Here is a 23,228-nt window from a genome sequence, read left to right on the forward strand (position 1 = left end):
ATCCAGGCCTGGGGCTCCCAGCCCAAGAAAGATGTAGAGCTCTTGGAATAGGTCCAGAGCAGGCCCATTAAGATGATCAGAGGGCTGGAGCACCTCCCCTATGAGAAAGGTTGAGGGAACTGGGCTTGTTTAGCCTGGAGAAGAGAAGGTTACAGGGATACCTCATTGTGGCCTTCCAGTAATTGAAGGGAGCATGGCTGTTTACAAGGATGGATGGTGATAGGACAAGGGGGAATTATTTTAAACTGAGACAGGGAAAATTTAGATTAGATATTAGGAGGAAGTTTTCCATACAGAGGGTGGTGACACACTGGAACAGGTTGCCCAAGGAGGCTGTGGATGCCCCATCCCTGGAGGCATTCAAGGCCAGGCTGGATGTGGCTCTGGGCAGCCTGGTCTGCTGGTTGTTGACCCTGCACATAGCAGGGGGTTGAAACTGGGTGATCATTGTGGTCCTTTTCAACCCAGGCCATTCTATGATTCTATGATTTACAAGAATGGGCTTAAGTGGATCTCATACTTATAATGAAACTGACAAACTTGAATGATTCTGTAAGGATACAGAAGATCATGATGTTGTATTTTGTTTAAGGAAAAACCTACCTAATGCCTATTGAAAGTTATGGATTACTTGTGTAGAAAAAAAAAGTACCAGTTACTCTTTAAAGGCCCAAAAATGCGTAGTAACAGCAGTTAGCCAACACATAACAGTTTACCTTAGGGGCTGAACACTTTTCTCGTCATCTGAGCTTATTTCCATTTCAAAAATCTCTTCTGTCCCAGTAGAAGAAATTTGATCTTCTTTCCTGACATCTTGTTTGTATTTCTTTCTTCTTCTTTTTTTCTTTTTCACTGATCCTGGGGTGAATACAGTCTCCGTTTCCATGGCATGTGGAATTTCTGAGTTTGTACATGTCCTCTCACTTTCGCCTGATATCAAATGATTGTCAGTGTCTTTAAAAAACTGATCTTCAGTAGGTATTGGAGATGTGGCCAAATACGCAGGAACTTTTTCCTAAATAAAAAAAAGAAATAAATAGATTCTCAGTCAATGGAATGGTATTTAAATTCTTTGCTTTGGAGCACATGGTTCTATCCATAAAAGATGATGAAGATGATTAACAAAACTAGGCTAATTAAGCCCACTGCTGTCTATTTATTATGAAACAGATTCACAGAAAGGTGCAGGTTGGAAGGGACATCTAGAAATCATGTAGAGAGGGGTTTGGAATTAGGTGATCTTTGAGGTACCTTCCGATCCAGGCCATTCTATGGTTTACTCAGGTTAGAAAAAAACGTATCTCCTACACATCAAAACAAAACCAGCACCAACGCTGTTAACAGTTTAGTTAAAACTGATTGCCCATTGAAGAAACAATCCAGATGAAATCTTTATGAATCAACCAGGTGTTTATTTACACTGTAACAAGAAAATAAAATGTATCAAGACCTACACCAAAAGAAACACAATGAGAAATAATAAATATGAAGTGGGGCAAAAGGGGAGGATAAAGAAAGTGCATAGTTAGTGGTTACCATTCCTGCTTTCTGAAAAGAATCTCAAGACTGATCTATTCTCATCAACAGCTAACACAACAGCAGCTAGAAGAACTGCTTTCAGTTTTGATTTTACTCTCCGGGTCTGCTGAAACAGAACTCAAGTTTTCTTTCTCATAAATATTACGACTTCCTGCCCTAACTTAACATTTAGTACACTACTCTAAATGCTTATTTACTTCTTCCACTTAAAGTAATATTTAACCCTTTTCAAAATGAGCGCTTCCTCTCTTTCTCAAGCAGTAAACACGGAGTGTCATAAACCAGTAAGCAGATCAAGTTCATTTCCTTGAAAGACACTGATTCCTGACAGTGAATTCACAGCTTCACCTTTCACTTCACTAAGACAGACCTTTTCCTCTAAATCTTTTACATTTTTATATTTAAAATTCCTTTCCCTTTATCTTGCTGAAAAAAAATGCAAACATCCAAAAGTGAACCAATATGTATGACTGAAAAATTCTGCAATTACACAAGTTCCATATCCTTAGGAACTAGGCTAAAGTTTATCCCTTTTTTTTTTTTTTTTTTTTTCCCCAAAGGCTTGTTATTTTCCCATTGGAAAAGGTCTTAGGCCATTAATTACTATATTCCAATACAACATGGACTTCAAGTCAAAGAAGCTATTACCAATTGGCGACAGTTCCATAAATATATTATAAAAAACTGTGCTAAAAAGTGTAAGAAAAATATATGCTAAAATAATCAACCTTCATTAGCACAGAGGTCACTAACACAAGCTATGAGAATGTATGCCAAAAAAAAAGGCACAGCAATCTGTATAACTGCAGGCTTTTAGAAGTAGTAATATTGACAGTACTATGCCAAGAGCTTTTAACACAGCACTCTTAACACAGTACTGTAGCCATCACAAAGCACAAATCCCTTACATTTTCCTCTTCGGTTTCTTGTACAAAGAATGCTTCTCCATTGTCACCCAGTTTCATATGAAGATCAACAGCATCGCCATTAATTTCTATATCAATCTGTGAAGAGATAATTTAATGTGATTAATTCATCACAGGTGAAAGCATTGACCTAAAGTCTTGCTAATCTCTGATAAATTTTATTCCATTGTATGATCATCACTCTTTCTCTTTCCTTCACTTTTTGAAAGAAATTTGTTACAATGATCTCTTATCTTCTTAACTCAAAACACGCCAGGCTGTTAGAGATCCTAAAAGCTACAAGAAAAAAGTGGAGAAATGTGGAAAGCATCTGATGGTAAAACACAGCTCACCTAATTTAGAGCTGTAGAACCATAAACCATTGATTTAGTCTTTCTTTCCTAGAATAACGCTGAATGACTGAAACTATTCATGTTTATCTGCTTAAAGTTCAACCTCAGTTGGAGTCTCATACAAATCAGAGTCTCAAAGAGCAAAAGGTAAAGATGACAAGGTAGAAGCCTCCTGAAAGCGGGTTTTGTTTTGAGAAATAATGTTCAACCTATATTTCAATAGGATAGACATTTCCCACAATTCTTTTTGCAACTCAGACATTGGTTCAGATTTTCCTTCTCAAGAGTTTACGGGAACATGACACGGCACCACAAACCTTCTGCAACCTTCTGCAACAACCTTCTGCTTTCGCAAATGGAAAATATTTCTAAGCTCATAAACAGGCTCTTTAACTTACATTCATTGCACAGAATAGAGATGACTCTTCCCAGTGCATATAAAATATAGGAAAAACAATGTATTTAAAAAAAAAAAAAACAACTATTTTAATTCCTCTTCCTAATATTGGACAGCCAGTTTCCTAATATTGGAAATATTGGACAGCCAGTTAAGATCCATTTCAAATTTTTCTAAACAGAACGTTTGAAGTTCAGATAAAATTACCTTATTTTTCAGTAAATTTATTTAACTAATGGTATCTGTCTACATGTATTAAGCCTAAATAATGCAAAATCTAATATTTGTCAGGTAAAAACATGATGGACTTGCCTTAAGGTATAAAATGCCACTGGCATTTCAAGTTATATACAGTTTAGACACTTTGGTCAAAATGAGATCAAGTGAAATATTGTAATTGCTATGGGACATTCAGTATGTACATTACTCAAGATCCAGTTTCCTGCCAATGCAAGAACAAAAATTACCTTTCAAGCCATAGTTAATATGATAAGAATACACACATTCATAGTGACAGTACCATGACGTGAAATGGCCAGTCCAATAGGAAGGGGAACTACTTGCAACATTAGCACATGGAAAGCCAAGAATAATTAAAAAATAAAACACACTACAATGCTAAAAAAAAAAAAAAAAAAAAAAAAAAAAAAAAAGAAATTATCCTTGTATTCAAATTCAGCTTTTTATGTGAACAAAACCACAAGCCAAAGAATACCAATCACAGGTGATGATAAATTACTCTTGTACCTTGCTGAAAATATACTCAATTACATGATTTGTTGCAGAACTGTTAAGAAAAAATATTCAACTTTCTGTCAACAGTGTGCTCATTCAGAAAATACTAGCAAGTGGGAAAGCAAAACAAAAGAATCATTCAGGAAAACTGCTGATAGGCTGTGTTTTGACAAACTCACGACCTTAATGCATACAACTCCTAGTATGACCACTAGCAACCAAAAAAAAAAGCCCAAAACATAAGTGTTTTTTTTCTAGCAGGATTTTCTTCTCCTTTTACAAGAAAAGTATAAAGATGGGGGTAGTTTCCTTCAGTGCTGTTGCCTTTCTTAGAAAAACAGTATCTAATCCTGAAGTGTTATGACCTGTTTAAGTCAATTGGTCCTTCAGTTCATTTTACATCAAATTTCAATCCAACTCACCCCTTAAGCACATAATTACTGAAGTCTATGCAAAGGGAATGACAGGATGATCTACACTCTGGTAGCACCACTGTCTCAGGCTATTGGGTTGGGGATTGTACCAGGTTCTCTTTCAAATAAGCCCGTAAATGGATGAAGTTTCATTCCCAATTTTCATTTGCTTGTGGATAGTATTAACTGCATTTCCTACTGCATATCAATATTAAACAGAGTTAGCAAAAGGAGTAATACTTATGACAGGTCATCAGCATTCATGATGCACTCTATTTGTCCCCCAGACATTCCGAAAACAGTTCCTTCAATATCAGGGATCAGTTAAATGTTATTAAGCCTTTATTTCCTTGCAAACTTGTAAAGGTAAATAGTCATATAAATATTTTAAGACTGAAATATATATGCTTGTATTAATCTTTTTTAATAATTCAAAAGCTGCCAAAGTTTTTATTGGGTTTTTTTTTTCCTCCCTGCAGAGTCCTTAGATTACCACAGGAAGTTCTACCTTGCATTCCAAAACTCAGAGTCCGTATAGCATATATGAGAAACTGCTCTGTACTTAGCTAGACTGCTAATTGGATATGCAGGGGGTTGAGACAAGAAAGAACAGAGGAAGAAAGGGAATGCATTGGTATTCCAAAGTTTGTTTTGGTGCACTTTCTGAACTTACCACTTTTTCTTTGGAGCGCAAGACCCCAAGCTTCCCAAATCGGACATGAAAAGGAGAACACTGGTATGTACCATCCTGCTGCCGGACCACAACGACATCAATGCATCCTGAAAGGGTGGCCTGATTAATGCCTTTGTACAGTTCCTTCACAGTAACCAGGACTTGTCCTGCAAGTTGTCCCACGTAGTTCATAGTCTGAAACTAAGGGGAAGAAGGGGGGGAAAAAAAAAAGTTAATTAAGAAAACGAAAAGTTTCATTTCTTTTTTTTTAATTTTAATCAAAATGCATGTGTTACATCACTTAACAATTACTCTGCTTAATGTAACAAGATTTACACAAATACCTTGAAGCCAACAGGATTTTGAGCCAATTCTCATATTACGACCAGTTTCTGCAGTTACAAAATCCTTATTCTTAATAGCAAATTTATTCAACAGTGAATTTATTTTGTCATGAAACAAGCAATAGAAGCCTTTTCAACAAAAGTTATGGGCACATAACTTTTTTGAACAACAGTGCCATCAACCTTCAGAATCTGAAAACGACTGAAGAAAGACTTCTACCCATGGTAGATGATACCAGAGAACCAAAATTACTAAGACTTTTGCATTAGCTTTTGGTTAAATAAAATTTCAGTAGGTGTCACCTATAGCTACTACACATACTTCTCCAAAAAGCTTAATGAAATTTGAAAGTATCCATATTTAAAACAGCTGCTGAAGTAATTTGCTCTGAGAAAACACGATGAACCTAGCAGAGTGACCTTGTTCACTTTCAGCCATAAGAAGCAAGCACTGACCTACCAGCTAACAATCATTATTTCTATAGAAATTACATCCAAAGAATAGACATTAAATGCTAAATATATTTTCACCCATAAGAAGCCCTAATCAAGTTTACATACTCACGCGATAACTTATTTTAAGGGTGAAGTGTCATGACAGTAACTACTTCCCAGAGGTTTCATGAAGTTTCAGCCAAGAGAAAAGATGGCTTTTACAGATTCTGTAGCTGGTTATTCTCCTGATATCATGAGATTGAAAAGAACAGTTCTAATCTAGGTAAAGAAAGCCTTGCTAAACGAAAGTGGGGAGTTTAGGACAGAATAGAAAAAAAGGAAGATGAACAGAAGATGACCGTGGTACAGTTGAACTGGAAAGACATTACTGGGTACCATTATCCACTAAAAATATTTATGTGATCTTTTGAATGCCTGTAAGCCTTTCAGACTAAGAATACAAGGTGAACTACATCAGTCAAAAAGAAATGAAGCCCAAAGACTTCTGAGATGATCCCAGCTTTAATAGAATGAGGCAGGAAAATCATGAAAGCATTCTAATGGAAACCTAAGAGCAATCCTTCCTCATTTTGTCAACCAAAACATTTTAAAACCGAAACTGCCAAGTCCTAGTCTTCCTTATCAAGTTATGTGGAGAGGATTTATTTCTCAACTTTAAATATGACTAGGCAATATCTGGTAGGCTTGAGAAGCATAGAATGGGGAAAAATTCTTCTACAGTTGCACTGTCCTTTAAAGTAATTTAAGTAAAAAAATTTCTTCCATGCTTATAGTTACACTGGTACTGTTAGATGCCACAGACGTTAGACCCTTTTGAATGAACGTACTACACCCTGTGCTACAGTAAAGAAGGCTTGGAAGGCTCAGAATGGAAGAAACTGATGAATTGCTTAGACAACAGTGGCAGTAATGGGAGGAAAAACTTTTGCACAATACAGTTTTGTTTAGATGAACTAAGAAAAAATCTTAAATCTAACCTTCAATGCAATCTGAAACCTTGTTCATAGGCTACTAAAAATAGATAAAGTACAAGCAAATTCCTCTCCACAAGACTTAAAATGAAAGATGACAGCTTAACAATCTCAATTTCAAAAAGATTTTTGAATTAGCCACAGAGTGACTACGCTAGGTAACGTGCTAGAGTATTTTCTCCCATAGCTTCTGTACAATATGGTTGGTGAAGACAAGAACATATTGTCAGTGAGTGGCTAATAAAATTAGCAGAATGGACTCCTTACCAACAATATTAGATTAATAAAATTGTTTCCTTTACAAGTAGTTCTATGTACAACAACAAACCTGACTGCTCGCTCACAACATAGCAGCTCACTTACCAAAGAAGGAAGGCCCTGCTTCAATCCTTCCTCACTCTTCCTTCTTAATAAGCTCCCTTTTACCTCAAGCAGCTGGCAAGAAGATACCCAGTTCTCATCTTCTTGTTTAAGCCTGCTCTGCTCACAAAGAACATGGCAAAAATCACAGAAGTGTGAAGCCCACAGCAGCACGAGGGGTCTCTATGGAACTGACTTTCATGAAAAACAAAGATTTTAAGATTCCAAGAATCAAGAATAGACACCTTTAATACAGCACCCATTTCATATACTACATTTCAGGGAACAGGACTCAGCAATTAATGAGAAGTAAGGAATTCTCTCTCACTTAAGCAGTGACTACTTTAAAGATGAGAATTTCACACCAAACATCAGGAACTGAGTTCAGCTGGTAGATACTCTGGTTTTCCCTCACAGACATGTACCTGACCTCTCCTAACAACAGAAAATCACTCCCCAGAGCTATAAGATTAAAATCATTTGCCTAGTGTACATACATCCTTGCCTTCCGGTAAGGAAAGTCATTTCTTCCTGAATCTCAGTTATATTTACATAGCTCACAGCACAACATATTTTTTTAAACACAAAACAGAATTACCACTTATGTATGACAAAGTTATGAACTTTTGAACCTATCGAGTACTACAAACAATGGCTTATAAAAGTTTTCTTTCTTTGTAAAGAAGTGTTCAAACAAGCATTGCTTTATATATAGTCAGCAAATAAAATTCTAGGTACTATTTTATATTCTTGTTTATCAGCTTGTAGCCGTATCTTCTACAGCACTTCTCTTTCTTCTCTTGTTACAAAGAGCAGCTTTGTTGTCACCATAATGAATAGAAGCTAATTCTCCAGTTTTCTGGGGAACCACTGGAAAAAAAACAGACGTTCTACATGCCTCAGAAGTGTCGATACTTCAGTAGCTTTGGGATGGTAGTGATCCAAACGATATCCAGAGAGACAATTCCTGTAAAACAAGGCTTAAAAGGCACCTTCCATCATAAGCCACTTGCTATCCCTACAGTAACAACAGCTTTCAGGCATCAGTTCTGCAATTCAAGACATGCTCGATGGACAAGAAAGAGTAACACAAGTAAAGAAAGAGCAACACAGCAACATTCCACAACACTGTTCAGTTTTTATTTGTTTTGATAGCCAAACAATTATTTCATGCAGCCAAACTCCAGAACTCGTATAAAGGTTGAAGTTGTGACTTTTGGAACTCCAGAGAGATTATTTTTGACTAATTAAGCAATACTACCTAGTTGGCAAGAAAGAATTTGTAATAGTATTAGTATCCTCAGCCATAAGTGAAATGATTGCTAGTTGGAATGGAGGAAGGGATTTAAAATACACTGTTCTACATTATAAAGAAGTGTTTTTTCTGTTGTGTGTTTAACTTCCGGCAAGAAGCCCTCGTGCAGCAAGAGTCAGAAACTGAAACTGTGGGCAGGCGGGAGGAGGAAGGGAGGACATAGAAGTAAATACAAAAGGAAACAGCTACTTTGGAAGTTCAAGAGCTAAATAAAAACCTGTCTCCTCCACTTAAATAGCCAAAGCTGTTAAGTTCACCCTGAGTATGCTGGTTGAATTCCTCATGCTACAGGAATGAGAAACAGAATGGCTCTCAAAAATGATCAGACTATATCTCAAGTTAAGTATTTATTAAGTATTTAAATAGTCTACACAATAGCTGGCTGAATTTTAAGAATTCACAAACAGGGAATGCATACATTAGCAGAGCTAGAACGAGAGGCTTTGCAGAAAGGAACTACCATCCATGTACCACTAAAAAAAAAAGTAATTTTGGCTGCAACAAAACCAACAAGTCTTCCTGAACGATTTATTTTATGTTGTTCAGGAATGCTCACACACAAAACACACGATAGATAATGCAAAAATTGTCCATAAATTCGTGTTTCCTCTGCACTTCACTCCAGTCAAAGCAAAGTGTTGGGGGTTTTTTGGTGCATGTTCACAAAGGTGACACCTTTAACTCAGTGTACCAGTTCTGAACAGTACAAATGCCAACTGCAACAACAGAAAAACATGACTGCAAGTTTCTCAGAGGCCAGCTGTCAGATTGCTCCAGTGAGATACAGCTCTAGAGGGCATGACTTTGGATGTGGCTCTGGGCAGCCCAGTCTAGTGGCTGGCAACCCTGCCCACAGCAGGTGGGTTTAAAGTAGATGATCTTTGAGGTACTTTTCAACCCAGGCCATTCTATGACTCTACGACTTTTAACTATGGCAAAAAAATTACTTAAACGGAGATCTTAGCTTGTAAGAACATTGATATTATTACATCCTCCTTATTTTGAGATTCATTTAGAAGATTGAAAGATAGTCTAATGTGCGATGTAAACTGTTCACATGATAAAAACAGTAAAGAAGTTGCCTATTTTTCAAGAGATTGGGTAGAAAAGAAGAAAAATCACAGATAACATTGGCTTCCCCCAGTTCATCTCACCTTACCTATATTTGCATATGTCCATGAAGTAGCAGTTTTGCTTAACCAGAGAAAGTCTTTTTGAAGAGTTTTACTAATTTGTACTCTGATCACCAGGGGAAAAAAACGTGACCACACAAAGCAAAAGCACTGTATCACAAAGTCTACTTGACAAGAACAAGCCAGCAAGCCAACAAAGAAAGCAAATCAAACCAAACCTGCCTTCGCTCCCAAGTATAGGTTTTAACTTAGAAGCCAGGCAAGCCTATTCAACACCCGATTAAAGTATGCCTTGTATTAGTAAATACAGACTGTTAATTTTTTAGATATTTTAGGTATGCTATAGGCACCCGTAATTAGCGATAAGTGTCAAACTCACCAAGATTCCAGAAGGAACCTTCTCATGGGCAGAAACACTTTTACTGAAGTCATCTTCAAAACCATACTTTTCTGAGAAATTCATCTCAGAAAACAGCAATCTAACTTTCCAAAGTGCAAGTAAACGTGAAGTTCACAGCCATATCAGAATGCCGTATCAGCATTTCTTCTCCATCCATAGAGGGATAGGAGAATTATGCAAAACTTCTGGTCTTCTAGAGAAAGACATTCGCTACACTTTCCCACGCAGTACTAAGGTTAAAAAGGAAGCGTTTCTTTAAGAAACCTCACATAGAAACTCCCACACCAATAGGCTTTGCTTGAAATGTCACAGCCCCCTTGCACTCTGAGATAAGTAAAAACAGGGACAGACTTTGCCATATGTTTGCACTGATAGGTAATGATCTTCTATGACGTTAAGTCACGTGGCTGTAGCTGAGGCTCCCACGAACAGCAGCAGGGATTTGGTTAATGATTCTTGGGCATAAGCTCACTTGCAGACTTTCTGACCTCTGCTGTAACTTCAGCACCTGCAGCGGTGTTCAAAGTTCTAGCTCAGCCAGCAGCACAGCATTCAGGAACATCAGCTGCCTCCCCACATGCCCGCTCCCTCTGCTGATCATTTCATCTGCCTGACTATTCAAGTTTTGTACGACAAATACGATAGCAGTTCCAGCTCTGCTATTTGTGGGCTGCTCCTCACCCTTTTTTCAAATAGCACTGTAACAAGAAAGAGCTAACTGATATTAAGCCTACACTAAAGCACACATCAAAAACATTTTGTTTCTTGGGGAAATTTTCCCGCTTCGTGAAAACGGAATTGTTTTAAGCTGTATAATTCGGGTGTGTGGACAGTACATACAAATCTGTTGTATAGTTGGCTCCGTAACTAAGAATTAATTTTTCTGATCTGAGGAGTTTTGGAATATTACTTCTCCAAATATCATGGGTAGGTGAAATAACTGAGGAAGCGTAGCAGTACAGAGAAATTATTTATTCCTGCAATGTGGGGATAGGAGACATTCTCTGAATTGATATTCTCCCAACATAGACACATCCTTCCTTACCTTACACATGCATCTTCTCTCACTCTCCACACCCCCAGTGCTGCTACTCTGTGTTTGCTACAGAAAGCTGTTGGACTACCTGAATGACAAGCTAAAAGATCATCTAGTATTCTGTTACCAGCTTTGCTCTATCTTCACTTAAGTTTTCTACATTGATACGTTAAACTCTGATGCACAGACAATAAATCACTTTACTGGATGCAACCAAATTGCTTTTGGGTTCCTAAAATAATTCAAGAACTACATCCAAGGCCAAAATTAATCAGTCTTGATGATGTGCTCCTGCTTGGAGTGTTGGGATTGCTACATCCACAGTAAGGTTGTAATAAATTGCTCCCATCTCTGGGTCCTTTCCTACGTTTTCCTTGCAGCCTTAATCCAGTTCTTCATTTTGGGTAACCCATTTTACTGTGGGTTAGTCTCAGAATGCACATACAAGTGTTTGAATGAGTCTCATAAGTAAATAATAGTGCTGACAAAGATTAGTCAGCATCCCATATTACTTTTCTTCTCCACTTTTTGTGAATCTATGCATCTTATCCCATTGCTCATTACTCAGAATCCCTGATAAAAAGTATGATTGCATTTTTAAAATCATACTTATCTACAGTAAGATTTATGACATGGTTGATTATATTAATCTAGTTTTACAGCATCCCAGAAATACAGTATTATTTTCACCTACACAACAGAAAACAAAGTCCAGGAGATTAAGATTTATTTAATCAAAGTTAAAAGTTGACTTTGCAGAGTTTCCCTGGTGAACATCATGAGGTTCAACAAATCCAAGTGCAAGGTTTTGCAACTCAGTCAAGGCAACATCCACTACCAATACAAGGTTGCGCATGAAAGGATTAAGCACAGCCCTACCAAAAAGGACCTGAAGTGGGAACTGGACACAAGCCAACAAAGTGACCTTGCAGCCCAGAAAGCCAACTGAATTCTGGGCTGCATCGAAAGAAGTGTAGCCAGGAGGGTGAGGAAGGTGATCCTGCCCCTCTGCTCTGTGCTGGTGAGCCCTCACATGGAGTACTGCATCCACATGCGGAGTCCTCAGTGCAGGAGACACGAACCTGTTGGAGCACGTCCAGTGGAGGGCCACAAAAATGATCCAAGCAGTGAAACTCCTCTCCTATGAGGACAGGCTGAGAGAGCAGGGGCTGTTCAGCCTGGAGAAAAGACTCTGAGATGACCTGATAGCCGCCTTCCTGTATCTAAAGGAGAGCTATAGGAAAGAAGGAAACAGATTCTTCAGCAGGATCTGTGGTGATAGAACAAGGGGAAACGGCTTCAAGCTTAAAGAGGAGAGATTTAGGTTAGATATAAGGAAAAGAGTCTTTTACAGTGAGAGTGGTGAGGCACTGGAACAGGTTACCCAGAGATGTGGTGGATGCCTCGACCTGGAGAATTTCAAGGTGAGGCCAGATCAGGCCCTGGGCAACCTGATGTAGCTGTGGTGTCCCTGTTCATTGCAGGGGAGTTGGACCAGATGGCCTTTAGAGGTCCCTTCTAACTATAAGGATTTTACAATTTTATGATTCTATAAACACTTCGTATATTCAAAACATTTCTTCCATAGGCTACATGTATACCTGCAAACTGAATTCACATATCCCAGGTGATGATTCAAAGGAATAAAAAAAAAAAAAAAAAAAGGCTGACAGTGAAAATTTAAAGTGATTTTATTTTACTGTATGGGAACTGTAGAAACAGCATGGCCATGGGACTTTTCCCCAGCTTTTGTCAGTACATGTTATTCTACGTTCTGGAAAGAAGGAAGCAAGCAGTAATCCTACAGATAGGAGAATCGATGAAAACACAAAAACATAACATTCACAGATCAAGGTAAATTTGCTGAGACAATGATTGAGGCAAATGTATCCTTCTTTAATTAAGAAATCATAATACATACACCAAGCATGGAACAACTTTTGCCTACATCCTACATCTTCATTTTGACATGGAAAAGATCCTTAAGATCTTCAGAATCTTAAAATTCCAAACTATTTCTTCATTTCCATGCACTTCTAATGCTTTGGCTATACAGTGCAAACAAAGTGGATGAGTTCCTGATTCTCCTATAGAGATGACAGAACACAGACTGGAGTCCTTGGAGGAGTTCAAGGCCAGGTTGGATGAAGCCCTGGGCAGCCTGGTCTAGTATTAATGTGGAGGTTCGTGGCCCTGCCTGTAGTGGGGGGGGAGCGGGGGGGGTTGGAGGGGTGGAGATTCATGACTCTTGAGGCCCCCCCTTCCAACCCTTACCATCCTGTGATTCCACAGAAGAAAAAAAAAAAAACCAAAAACTAAACCAACAAAACCTACTAAAGGAATGAGAAGTCTTATCACAAGTACCAACAGCATGGAACAAGAACCTAAGCAGTTAAGAGATGCTAGAGAAACACCTGTGAGATAACAGCAATAATGCACTGACGCCTAAACTGGTGATTAAAAATGAGTAAAATCAAATGTCTGGCTTTCCATCTCTGATGTAAGAAGCTAAGTTCAGTTTCTGCAGGATCTCCTGTTGGATAGGCAGTCAAGTTTAGAATATTTTTAAGGGTTTTTTTTTTTATTATTATTTCTGAGAAAAATAAAAGGGAGCATAACGTGAAAGAAAGGCCACAATCTGCAGGGGCCTGCCTCTTCTGTTACATGTCACCAGCTGCATATCAATGACTTACTAACAATTATCTGATTCCAGTATTATAGCATCTTTCCTTAACTTGAGCTCTTTCTCCATCTTCAAGAGCATATACAGCAAGTTTTATTGATAAAGCTATCAGTGCCACCAAAAATTTATTACATTCACACAAAAAATATTCTTGTCTACATAAAGACATTTATTTCTTTCAAGACACTGAAAAAGCAAAGCAGGCTAATGCAAGACTGCACTCTTTCAAAATCTGCACAGGCATAATCCACACAGAAGCTTGCTACATTTGACAGACGAGCTATTTCTGGCAGTGCAGACTCTCCCACAGCCACATCATCCTTTGTTGAACTTATTACTACATACGTAACACAGTAACCAAATTTTCTGAATAGAAATTCCATCCATCTCATTTTTCCTTAAAGTAAGAGAAGCTGATGAAGCTTTTCCTGTATGTTTTCAGAAAGCTGTAATTATTTCCCTTATGAGCAGCCATTATTTGGTTGCACTTCCCACTGGAGGGAAGAAAAGCCTTCCCATGCTCTGCTTTGCCTCAGGTGTATTTACGTTTTCTTCCGACCCTCCAGCATTTCAAAATCAAAGCACGTGTCTTTAAGCAAGAGAAGCATCCTATCTATTAACAGTGAATAAACACAGTGAGGCTGGCACATATCTTCAGAACAAATACGCTGATTCTGAAACACATACATGAAACATTGAACTTCTAAATATACTATATATAAACAAGAAATCTTTTTCACTTAGCAGACTCTGTATCATTTAAATTGATGCCTAAGTACCAAAATAAATTCAATTTGCACTGAAATGAATGCTATTTTATTAGAAAAATCGGGTAAAAATGCTGAATTCCCACACACATAGGTATGCACAGCATGAGATATTTGGAAGAGGAAAATTAAATCTAGCTGAACAAAGCAGAACGTGCTTATTCATTCATCACACACAATCTATGGGCATTATTAAGTTTTAAGAAACACAGATCACATACCTATCTGAAAGATATTTCTCCTCACCCACAGCACATAACAGCACATCTGCACCACACAGATGAGACACGGTAAACCTGTAAAGCAGCCTGACAGATTTCTTGTTCCTGTTAACACACACACTTCTCATCTGAAGAACTGGCTTTAAATGACCACTAAGAATTTTATTTTTTTAAAAATCACTACATGTCAGTCCACACTGCTAACTAAATTCTGTTGTTATCCAAGTGAGAAACAATTTATTCCTTCTATAATGGAATCTCAGCTACAATTTATTATTCAAAACTCTTCCTTTTAAGAACTCTGTAAAGGGTTCTTTACATTTTTCCTTTAAAAGGCCTGTAATAGCCATCAATCCAAGAAGAAAAAAAAACACAAAACAAAAATCCCTACATTTCCAGAGGAAACACTTAACACTATCAAAAGAAGGTTACTAAGTCTAAAGACATGGCTTAAGACTGCTTTAGTATGAACTATGTTAAACCAGGTGGCTGTGGATGCCCCGTCCCGGGAAGCATTCAAGGCCACCCTGGATGGGGCTGTGAGCAACCTGGTCTAGAGGGAGGTGTCCCTGCCTACAGCAGGGGGGTTGGAACTACCTGACCCTAAAAGTCCCTTCCAAACCATTTTATGATGCTCAGCCACACTGAACTGACACAAAAATATCACATGGTACACTAGAGACTTTTCTAATATCACTTTAAATGTTTACATTTCTGCTACTGAAATTCAACATTTTGGATAAAGAAATGGACTATATGCTTACTTCAAACTCATCTCTGTTTACTCAGTAGAGTGCAGCAACAAACAGATCTCTCTTAGCTTTAGGAAAACTGAATCATAAAATGGTTTGGGTTGGAAGAGGCTTTTAATATCACCTGGCTCCAACCCCCTGCTATAGGCAGGGACACCTCTCACTAAACCAGGTGGCTCAAAGCCCCATCCAGCCTGGCCTTGAGTGCTTCCAGGGAAGGGAATGACTCAGGAAAACTTCTGGTGGTGTGTTGTCAAATTACTGCAAAGCTGAAAGATACTGATAACAAGAAAATCCTTAACAAGGGGAAGCTAGCTTCCTTCACTTGGAAATTCCCTTGAAATAGAAACAGAAGAAATAGTTACATGTCTATTTTTTTTCTAAAAGAAGGACAAACACTAATCCCTCAAGAGCACAGGTAAGTTCTGTCTTCAAATACGAACACGCTCTGGAATGACAATTGCATATTAAACCAGCCTGGCTGCACCAGTAGAAACATAATCCCTGATGTTTGTAACAAAGGGGCGAGCACAGCTAGGCAGAAGAAATGCTTATTTTTACATGAAGCAATCTTTGCAATAGCAGCAACAATTTTCTGTGCTCGAAGTAAATAAATTTTATTTGCAAATTTTTAAAACCTCTGCTTACCTACATAACATAGATACATTGGCAAAGTATAAATATGCTGCATTTGTGTTACTTCACAGCTTTAGAAGTGCACGTTCAATGACTCGCTAGATAGAATAGCTCATTTGGAAGGGACCAAGCTCAGGAACTGCCTGAGCACTTCAAGATTAACCAAAAGCAAGAGCACATTATTGAGGGCACTGATCAAACGCCTTGAACACTGACAGGCACAGAACACCAACCACCCTTCCAGGAAGCCTGTTCCAGGGCCTGACCTGTGCCCTGTCGGTGCCCAGTCTGATCCTCCCCTGGCAGCTCTGTGCTGTCTCCCTCCTGCCATTGGTTCCCAGGAGCAGAGCCCAGCACCTCCCTCTGCCTCCCCTCCTCGGGGAGCTGCAGAGCAGAGAGGTCAGAAGCACTCCCGATTAGCACCACAAAATGCAGAAGCCATTGGGATACAATATGCTACTTTGTTTCACTAGAATTTACCCAGTACTGCGGAAATACATCTAATCCATACACTGACGCAACAGTCACTGCTTTGTACAAATCTGAAAGTTTTTGGTTTTTTTTTTTTTGTGTGTGTGTGTGCATATATTTAGCATCGAGCAGTAGATTTCACATCAGAAACTATCCTTTCATCTCTTTCAGAAAATAACATATAAAGTGCTTGCAGTTCATATATAAACACTGGTTAAAAGCTACTACATATCTAAGCCAAAGCTACTTTAATAATTTAGCTCAGATATTCTATGATCACACAATGAGACCTTGAAGAATTGTTTGTTTTCTTCCTACATGCTGCAAACTTGCACTTAATGTGTAAATAAACAGAAAAGAAGAAAATTCTGATCCAGAGTCTGAGGTAAGTGAGCACCTTCCAGGATAAAAAAAAAAATACTCCACAAACAACATACCATCAACAATGAAAACCACCCAACTCAACTAATTTTATCTCTAGTCTTGACAGAGGTTCCCAGTGTGGCATGGAACAAAATCCTTTCAACTTTACCTGGGCTAGATTGCAATTCCTGGGAGACAAAGAAGACGACGAAGAACAGCTACTGCATGCTGCCTCTGGGACTTCAGACGCCTCAGGAAGTGTCAAGTGTAAGAAGTGCAATTTATATTTCCCCATAAATGATCCTGACCTTATATGAGCAGAAAGGAATGTGCAAGTAGGGAGGGAGGACAAGAAGTTCTCAGCGCTGCAATGCTGGAACATTTCACATCCATGTTTTCCTTGTACAGAATAACAAACAACTAAGCTAATATTTTGGCTTGTTAGAAAATTAAGTACTGAGAGTAAGACAAGTTCAAATACCACCTCTTTTGGAGGCCATTAAAGAAAACCAACCATTTTGGTATGCCTAACTGAAAAGCTATGCTATGAGCTAAACAAGGAACACCATAATAGCTTACTATAGTCCTTCAGCACTACCTGTTCTGACTGCAATTACAAATAACACCACATAAAGAAGTATCTCAAGCTCCTCCGACATTCTGAGTTTACTGATAAACTTATTGTAATTAGTTTATCACTTTTAATGTTTACAATATAATAGTGATTCCTGGGTGTGTGTTTGGATGTGGTGCCCAAGGACATGACTTAGCAGAAGGTTATTAGAGTTAGGGTAGTATGGTTAGGTTGTGGTTGGACTCGATGATCTTTAAGGTCTTTTCCAACCTGAGCGATTCTATGATTCTACAATTTTAATGTTTCTACTGGGCATCTCTCTGATCGCTCACTTACTCCACTAAAAGAGAACTTCCCTGTCTATTTACATTCCTGTCTGTTCTGGGATGCAAAAACCCCCAAGCAGGAGCTGGAAGAGAAGATGTACAACTGACAGACTCGGAGCTGGCTGCCTGCACACACACAGACTGTGGCTCTGTGCATGCAGACTGCCACGCTCACACTTTCAATAACAAAAAGTGCCAGCATACCAGGACTTCATTTCTCTCGTTTTCACAATGCCTTGCTAAAATGTGTATAACCTCACTCATTTTCCCACTTTCTCGTATTTTTCTAACATCAGGAGCTCAGTATCCAAAATTAGACAGAGATGGGCAAGGGGAGGAGATCCGCAGTGCTGTCCATCACCTTCTTCCTCTCTGACGAGGTCCTAATAAGTACTCTGACAGGATACGGCCAACAAAACACCTCTTATAACAGCAACGGGATTCTGTTCACAAAAAATCATTGCGTAAACACAAGAGGCGCACGAGACAGGTACGCATATCACATTACTTTGTTGGACTGCCCTTAAGCAGCACTCCGTTACAGCCACGGACGCCTCCAACAGGTCCTCGGCAAGCACCGGGCGAGGGGAAGCGTTGCCCACACACACAACAACCTGAGGTGGGCACTTGGCAAAAACTCCGGCCCGCATACAAAGGCGGCGGGCCAACGGTTACAGCTCCACGCTCCCTCCGTCAGTGGGGATAAACAAGTAAAAAAAATAAAAAAATAAAAAGAGGGAAGGGGGAAAAAAAAAAAAAAAAAGGAAAAAAAAAAGAAAAAATAAAGAAAGAATGCCCTGCAGGTACGCAAGTAACGCGTCAGATGAAGAAAAGCACGGCCGTCAAACGGAAGGAGCCATGCAGCACGGCACCCAGCACCATTTTTAACCTGAAGAGCTCCGAGGGGATGGCGGCACTCATCCCTCCCGGCCCCTCGGCTCCGCTCCCGAGGCCTCCACGGCCCGGCCCGCACCCACGGCCACACCTGCCCGCCGGCAGACGGCGGCCGGTGACAGGGGTTCAACGGTCGCCGCTCCCGCCCCCGCAACCCTCCGCCGCCTCACCGCTTACCTCCAGCGAGGCCGGCGCCGCTCGCGGACGGATGAATGGAAGGAGGCGGACGGGAAACGCCGCGCCGGCTGCGAACTGCGCCAAGCGACGGCGGTTGGCGCAGCGCGTGCACGCTTGCACGCGCGCGCTCCCTGCGGCGGGCGGCGCGAGGCGCGCGACCGCCAGAACGGGGGTCCAGTTGAGCGAGCGGCGGAGCGAACGCGCGCCACCTCAGCGGCACCACGTGACCGGGGATAGGGAGGAGTGAGCGTGCGCAGGGAGGGCGGCCGTTGCGCAAGGGTGGCGGCCGTGTTGTGTGTGGGGCGGGGCAGGCGGCGCGATGGGTGTTGGTGGTAGCGTCACTGCTGCTTGCCACCCGGCCTTGGGTCTGAGCAGTTTCTTCGCGGCAGCAAACGGCAGCCATGTCCTACAGTTGTGTCCTCACTACAGAGAAATTTAAATACTTTAAAACCAAACACTTTAAAAACAAACACTTCCCTGCTCAGGGCAGCCTGGTCTGGTGGTTGGTGATCCTGCGTGTATTAGAGGGGTCGAAACTACGTGATCGTTGTGGTCCTTTTCAACCCAGGCCCTTCTGTGATTCTATGATTCACCCCCTTTAAGCGTCTCTCACTGTGTCCTGTTGAAAGTTTTCCTTGTACACAGAGTGCCCTGGAGCTGTCACGTTTGTTTATGGCAGGATGGAGCAGCAAAACCCAAACGTGTCCAGCAGGCCAGGTATGTGTGTCAGGCCAGCAGCTGCCCTGCCCATCTCTTCTGTGATTCACCCCCTCAGCCAGTGTGGCTGCTGCCTTGATTTTGTGTTATTATTGATCTGACTCAGACTATTGCCCGGAGGCCCCTCTTGGTAGTGAGGTGTAACACGTACTGAAACAGGATGCTGTTCTCACCCCTAACAATCTGCAGTATGGAGAACGGAGAAGAAAGGGAGGAAGAGCATAGCTTGAAATATAGCTCGGGTCTCCCCTGTGTGAAATCAGTGTTTTATTGCTCTCCATTGCTTATTAGTTTTTGTTTTATTTTCTTTACCAATTACTTTCTCATCTACTGACTTGATTTTGGCTTTGCTCCTCCCTTGATGTTAGAGCCATTTGGGGCTGTCACGTTTAATATAATTGTCACATTAAAAAAGCAGACTCAGTAACAGAGCATTCAGCTGACAGAATGACATGCTACCTTGCAAGGGCTGCATAGCTAAAGTTGACTATGATAGTCTGCATATCTCTAAAAAGTCTCCTTGGAAACCTTTTGTGCCAGTCCTACAAACAGATAAGAAGGTCTGTTTATTGATCTGTACCGCCTGGTACAAGCTGCCTAAAAGATTATAGTCACTTTGCTTATTTGCAAATAATCCCTTTGAGAATGGAACTAAAAAATCTATCCCCACAGTGCTTGCAGGCTGTTTTTCAAAGCAAGCAGTCCATGGAAGAAGACACAAGCACAGAATTACATGGGCAGGGTGACTGTATTATATAGAGAGGTATGATTTCACACCTATCCATTCTGATTATGTTGTCACATTGTAAATTCAGTGTCAGTCTTGGAACACTTTCTAGGACACTGGGTACATGGATGCAACACAAATTAATGGAGCAATTTTCCACCCTTCAGTGCAATCATGTTCCAGTTGCAGCAGTTTTCTAAAGGTGCCTCCCATTTTATTATAGTGTTATAATAATAACCTATCTTAGCATAACATCTGCTGCAAGCACATAATCTGTGCTTCAGTTAAAAAAGCAAAGCATTTGTAATAAGTCATTTCCCTTCTCTACTGAGTTCCTTATTTGGCATCTTAGTTCCTCAGTTTGTGAGGGAAGCCACACCAGCAGATGCTCTAACAATATTTTTGTTTGTGTTTCCATGATCTTATCTTTGTCAGTCATAGCAGCAAATGATTTTTCAGTTCTCCTTTCCAGCACCAGACAGAAGAGTTTGTAGGGAGATAAGAGAGACTAAAATTATCAGATGTCCTCAAATATCAAATTTAAGCTAGACCCTATGATGAAATTAGGCCTCCTCCAAAAGCAGGCTAGCTTCTTAGCTTGCTGAACAAAGTTGTAAGTTACACTTTTGTATTTCAGATCTAGGATAGGAGCTTCTGATTAAAAGGGTATTCATTTGAAAACACAATGTTTTCCCTTCAGGTAATCTTTTCCTTTCCAAACTTAGCATCTCCAGACAACCAGAAGGCTGCAGAAGTAAACAGCCTTCAGTATTTTCCTTTTATGTTCTCTATACTTTTGTACTTAGACACAGATTAAAACCAGACTGTAAAGGTGGGTTGCATTTTCTACATCTGTACTGAAATTTTTTTTCCATTTTGTTTGTGTGGGGTTATACATATATTGGTGTAGGTAAGATCTCTCCTTTTATATCTGTGAGTGATTTGCAATCCTTGTTGAACTATGCTGTACCTCTCTGGCAGTTAAACCAGGGCTTCCAGACTGCAAGAAACGTGCCAACTCATTTATGCTCATTTTGCCAGTTTACCACAAGTGTTGCTGTTATATTTCCCCATTAAGACTCTACTCTGTGACACCCAGATATTTAGACACACTGATTGTTCCACTGTGCTTGATGGCTTGCGTTGGTTTAGGGTGTTGGGCTCAGTCAGCACACTCAGATCAAATCTCAGCTGAGCAACATTTCTCCATTCTTTGTCAGTCAGGTGTTTCACAAACTCTCTTCTGATTTGGATACAGTAGAGATCCTTATCTGTGTCAAAATCACAACCTAATTAAGCAGGAGTTTGTATGTTACTGCTGTGTTAGTGAGAGTGATGAGACATTAAGTGGAAATGACTCCATCAAATAGGATAGATGATAGAAGACAGAAGCTGAGAAACAGGAGAGGAAAGATGTGCTTGAATACGTGCAGAAGAGGAAGATTACAGGAAAGACATCTCATGTAAAGAAGTGGGAAATGAGACAAGGAGGGAAGCCTGCAGAAGACTGCAGATGAATCTGATGCCTTCCTTCCTGTCCTGGCTTTCAGCCTCTTCCCCTTCCCCGCCTCTCACCTTCATCTCCAGCAGCACTTGTGGAACAGATCAGTTTCTCTAACATTTTTCTCTTTACCACTTTTGTTACTCTTTCCCCTTCAGTTCTTAAAACTCATTGTCCTTTCAGCAACACAACTTGCTGTATGGAAAGATTTGTTTTGGGTGTCCAGTCAGTGCAAGTGCAGTTTAAATAAAATACTGTCCATGCATTCGCTTTCTTTCCAAAGACACAGAGCAGAGGCCCACCCTAAACTAATTGCTCTAAGGATGACCTCACTTTGCAGCTTGCTGCTCCAAGTACTATCACTTTATGCATTAGCAAATCATGATTAATCAGTCTCAGACAGCTGAAAGATCTTCCTTAGTAACTGGCAACAAATTCAGCACTAATACTCAGAACTCAGAGATGTGTAGAATCACAGTGTCTTTACTGCAGTGCTGTGCAAAGCCTGTTCTTCACATCTTTAATTTTTGAAATACACTCTTTATAATTTTGGAAGGTGATTAGATAATGTAGTTCATGTACATCAGCTTCCCACTCTGTTAAATACAAGAATATGGATTTATTACATGGTTATAAATTACAATGTAAAGAATATTCCAGTATGTTCCAGACTGCTGGAATGGCATATATAGGTGACAGAGAGATGTGATCCAGAAGTGAAACCTCAGTTGAACATTGTGGCCAGTGTCTGATTTTAAATATAGCCAAATGGTTCTGTGTTTGATGGGAAATTTTATTGCTTCAGAAATAATTTGCATTCTGTCGTTATGTAAGAGACAGAGATTGAGACAATTTCCATAATTATCATGGAGAACTGGATGTAAATTTTACAGTGATTGCAACAAAAAAAATCATCAACTGTGGTAGCATAATAAACCTCAATATACTCAGCATTTCTGCTAATATTAATATTGAATATTTTGTTGTACATTTGTGAACAGCTACAGATCAAATAGTAAAAAAATAATTTTAAATATTTTTTTAACATTTGAAATGTTTGTGTTTTTTTATTATTATGCATAGCAATGCTGTAATTGTGGCTAGCAAATAATTTCAAAACAATTTAGAAGTGAAATGGACTCAGTTTCCAGCTTTGTAAGGAACTGTCCAAGATTAATAATAGTAATAATAACAACAACTAAAATTCAACCAAGCTCTGGTCCATTTTAATTTAATTTTTTAAAGCATTGTCACTGCATTTAATTGAAATATCAGGAAAATTCTGAGTTTTCTTCCAACAAAAATTCAAGACCTGATTGTGCTGAAGTGACAGCAAAAATAAACCCACCATTAGTTTCACAGGGAGCAAAGTGGGCTTTTTAAATCTGA

At 39.6% G+C, this 23,228-nt stretch overlaps 1 protein-coding gene and 1 long non-coding RNA gene across 5 annotated transcripts in view; one reads left to right on the top strand and one right to left on the bottom strand.

Moving 5' to 3' along the window:
- The window catches only part of LPIN2 (lipin 2), a 38,744-nt gene extending 19,770 nt beyond the window's left edge, over nt 1-18,974 (bottom strand). Inside the window, exons 1-4 of one of the 3 annotated variants that reach the window (XM_042808735.1) lie at nt 18,895-18,974; nt 5,016-5,216; nt 2,448-2,543; nt 717-1,015 (exon numbers count right to left, since the gene is read on the bottom strand). In XM_042808735.1, the coding sequence (XP_042664669.1) occupies nt 717-1,015; nt 2,448-2,543; nt 5,016-5,207 (587 nt within the window). In that variant the 5' untranslated portion in view covers nt 5,208-5,216; nt 18,895-18,974. Of the gene's footprint in view, nt 1-716; nt 1,016-2,447; nt 2,544-5,015; nt 5,217-9,973; nt 10,321-17,092; nt 17,314-18,894 lie in introns of those variants that run through there. The other 2 variants (XM_042808733.1, XM_042808734.1) reach the window with 2 other exon arrangements.
- Nucleotides 16,452-18,578, top strand: LOC122155044. Of its 2 annotated transcripts, XR_006167111.1 has the most exons (4): nt 16,452-16,945; nt 17,042-17,190; nt 18,120-18,313; nt 18,387-18,578. It is a non-coding gene; the product is annotated as an uncharacterized LOC122155044 (long non-coding RNA). The 2 variants fall into 2 exon arrangements; XR_006167110.1 differs by having other exon boundaries at nt 18,120-18,578.
- Nucleotides 18,975-23,228: the final 4,254 nt, after the last annotated feature.

This window comes from Centrocercus urophasianus, unplaced genomic scaffold (genome assembly GCF_019232065.1).
Source record: "Centrocercus urophasianus isolate 14NV4802_14NV808 unplaced genomic scaffold, USGS_Curo_1.0 seq_11, whole genome shotgun sequence".
NCBI classification, from domain to species: domain Eukaryota; kingdom Metazoa; phylum Chordata; class Aves; order Galliformes; family Phasianidae; genus Centrocercus; species Centrocercus urophasianus.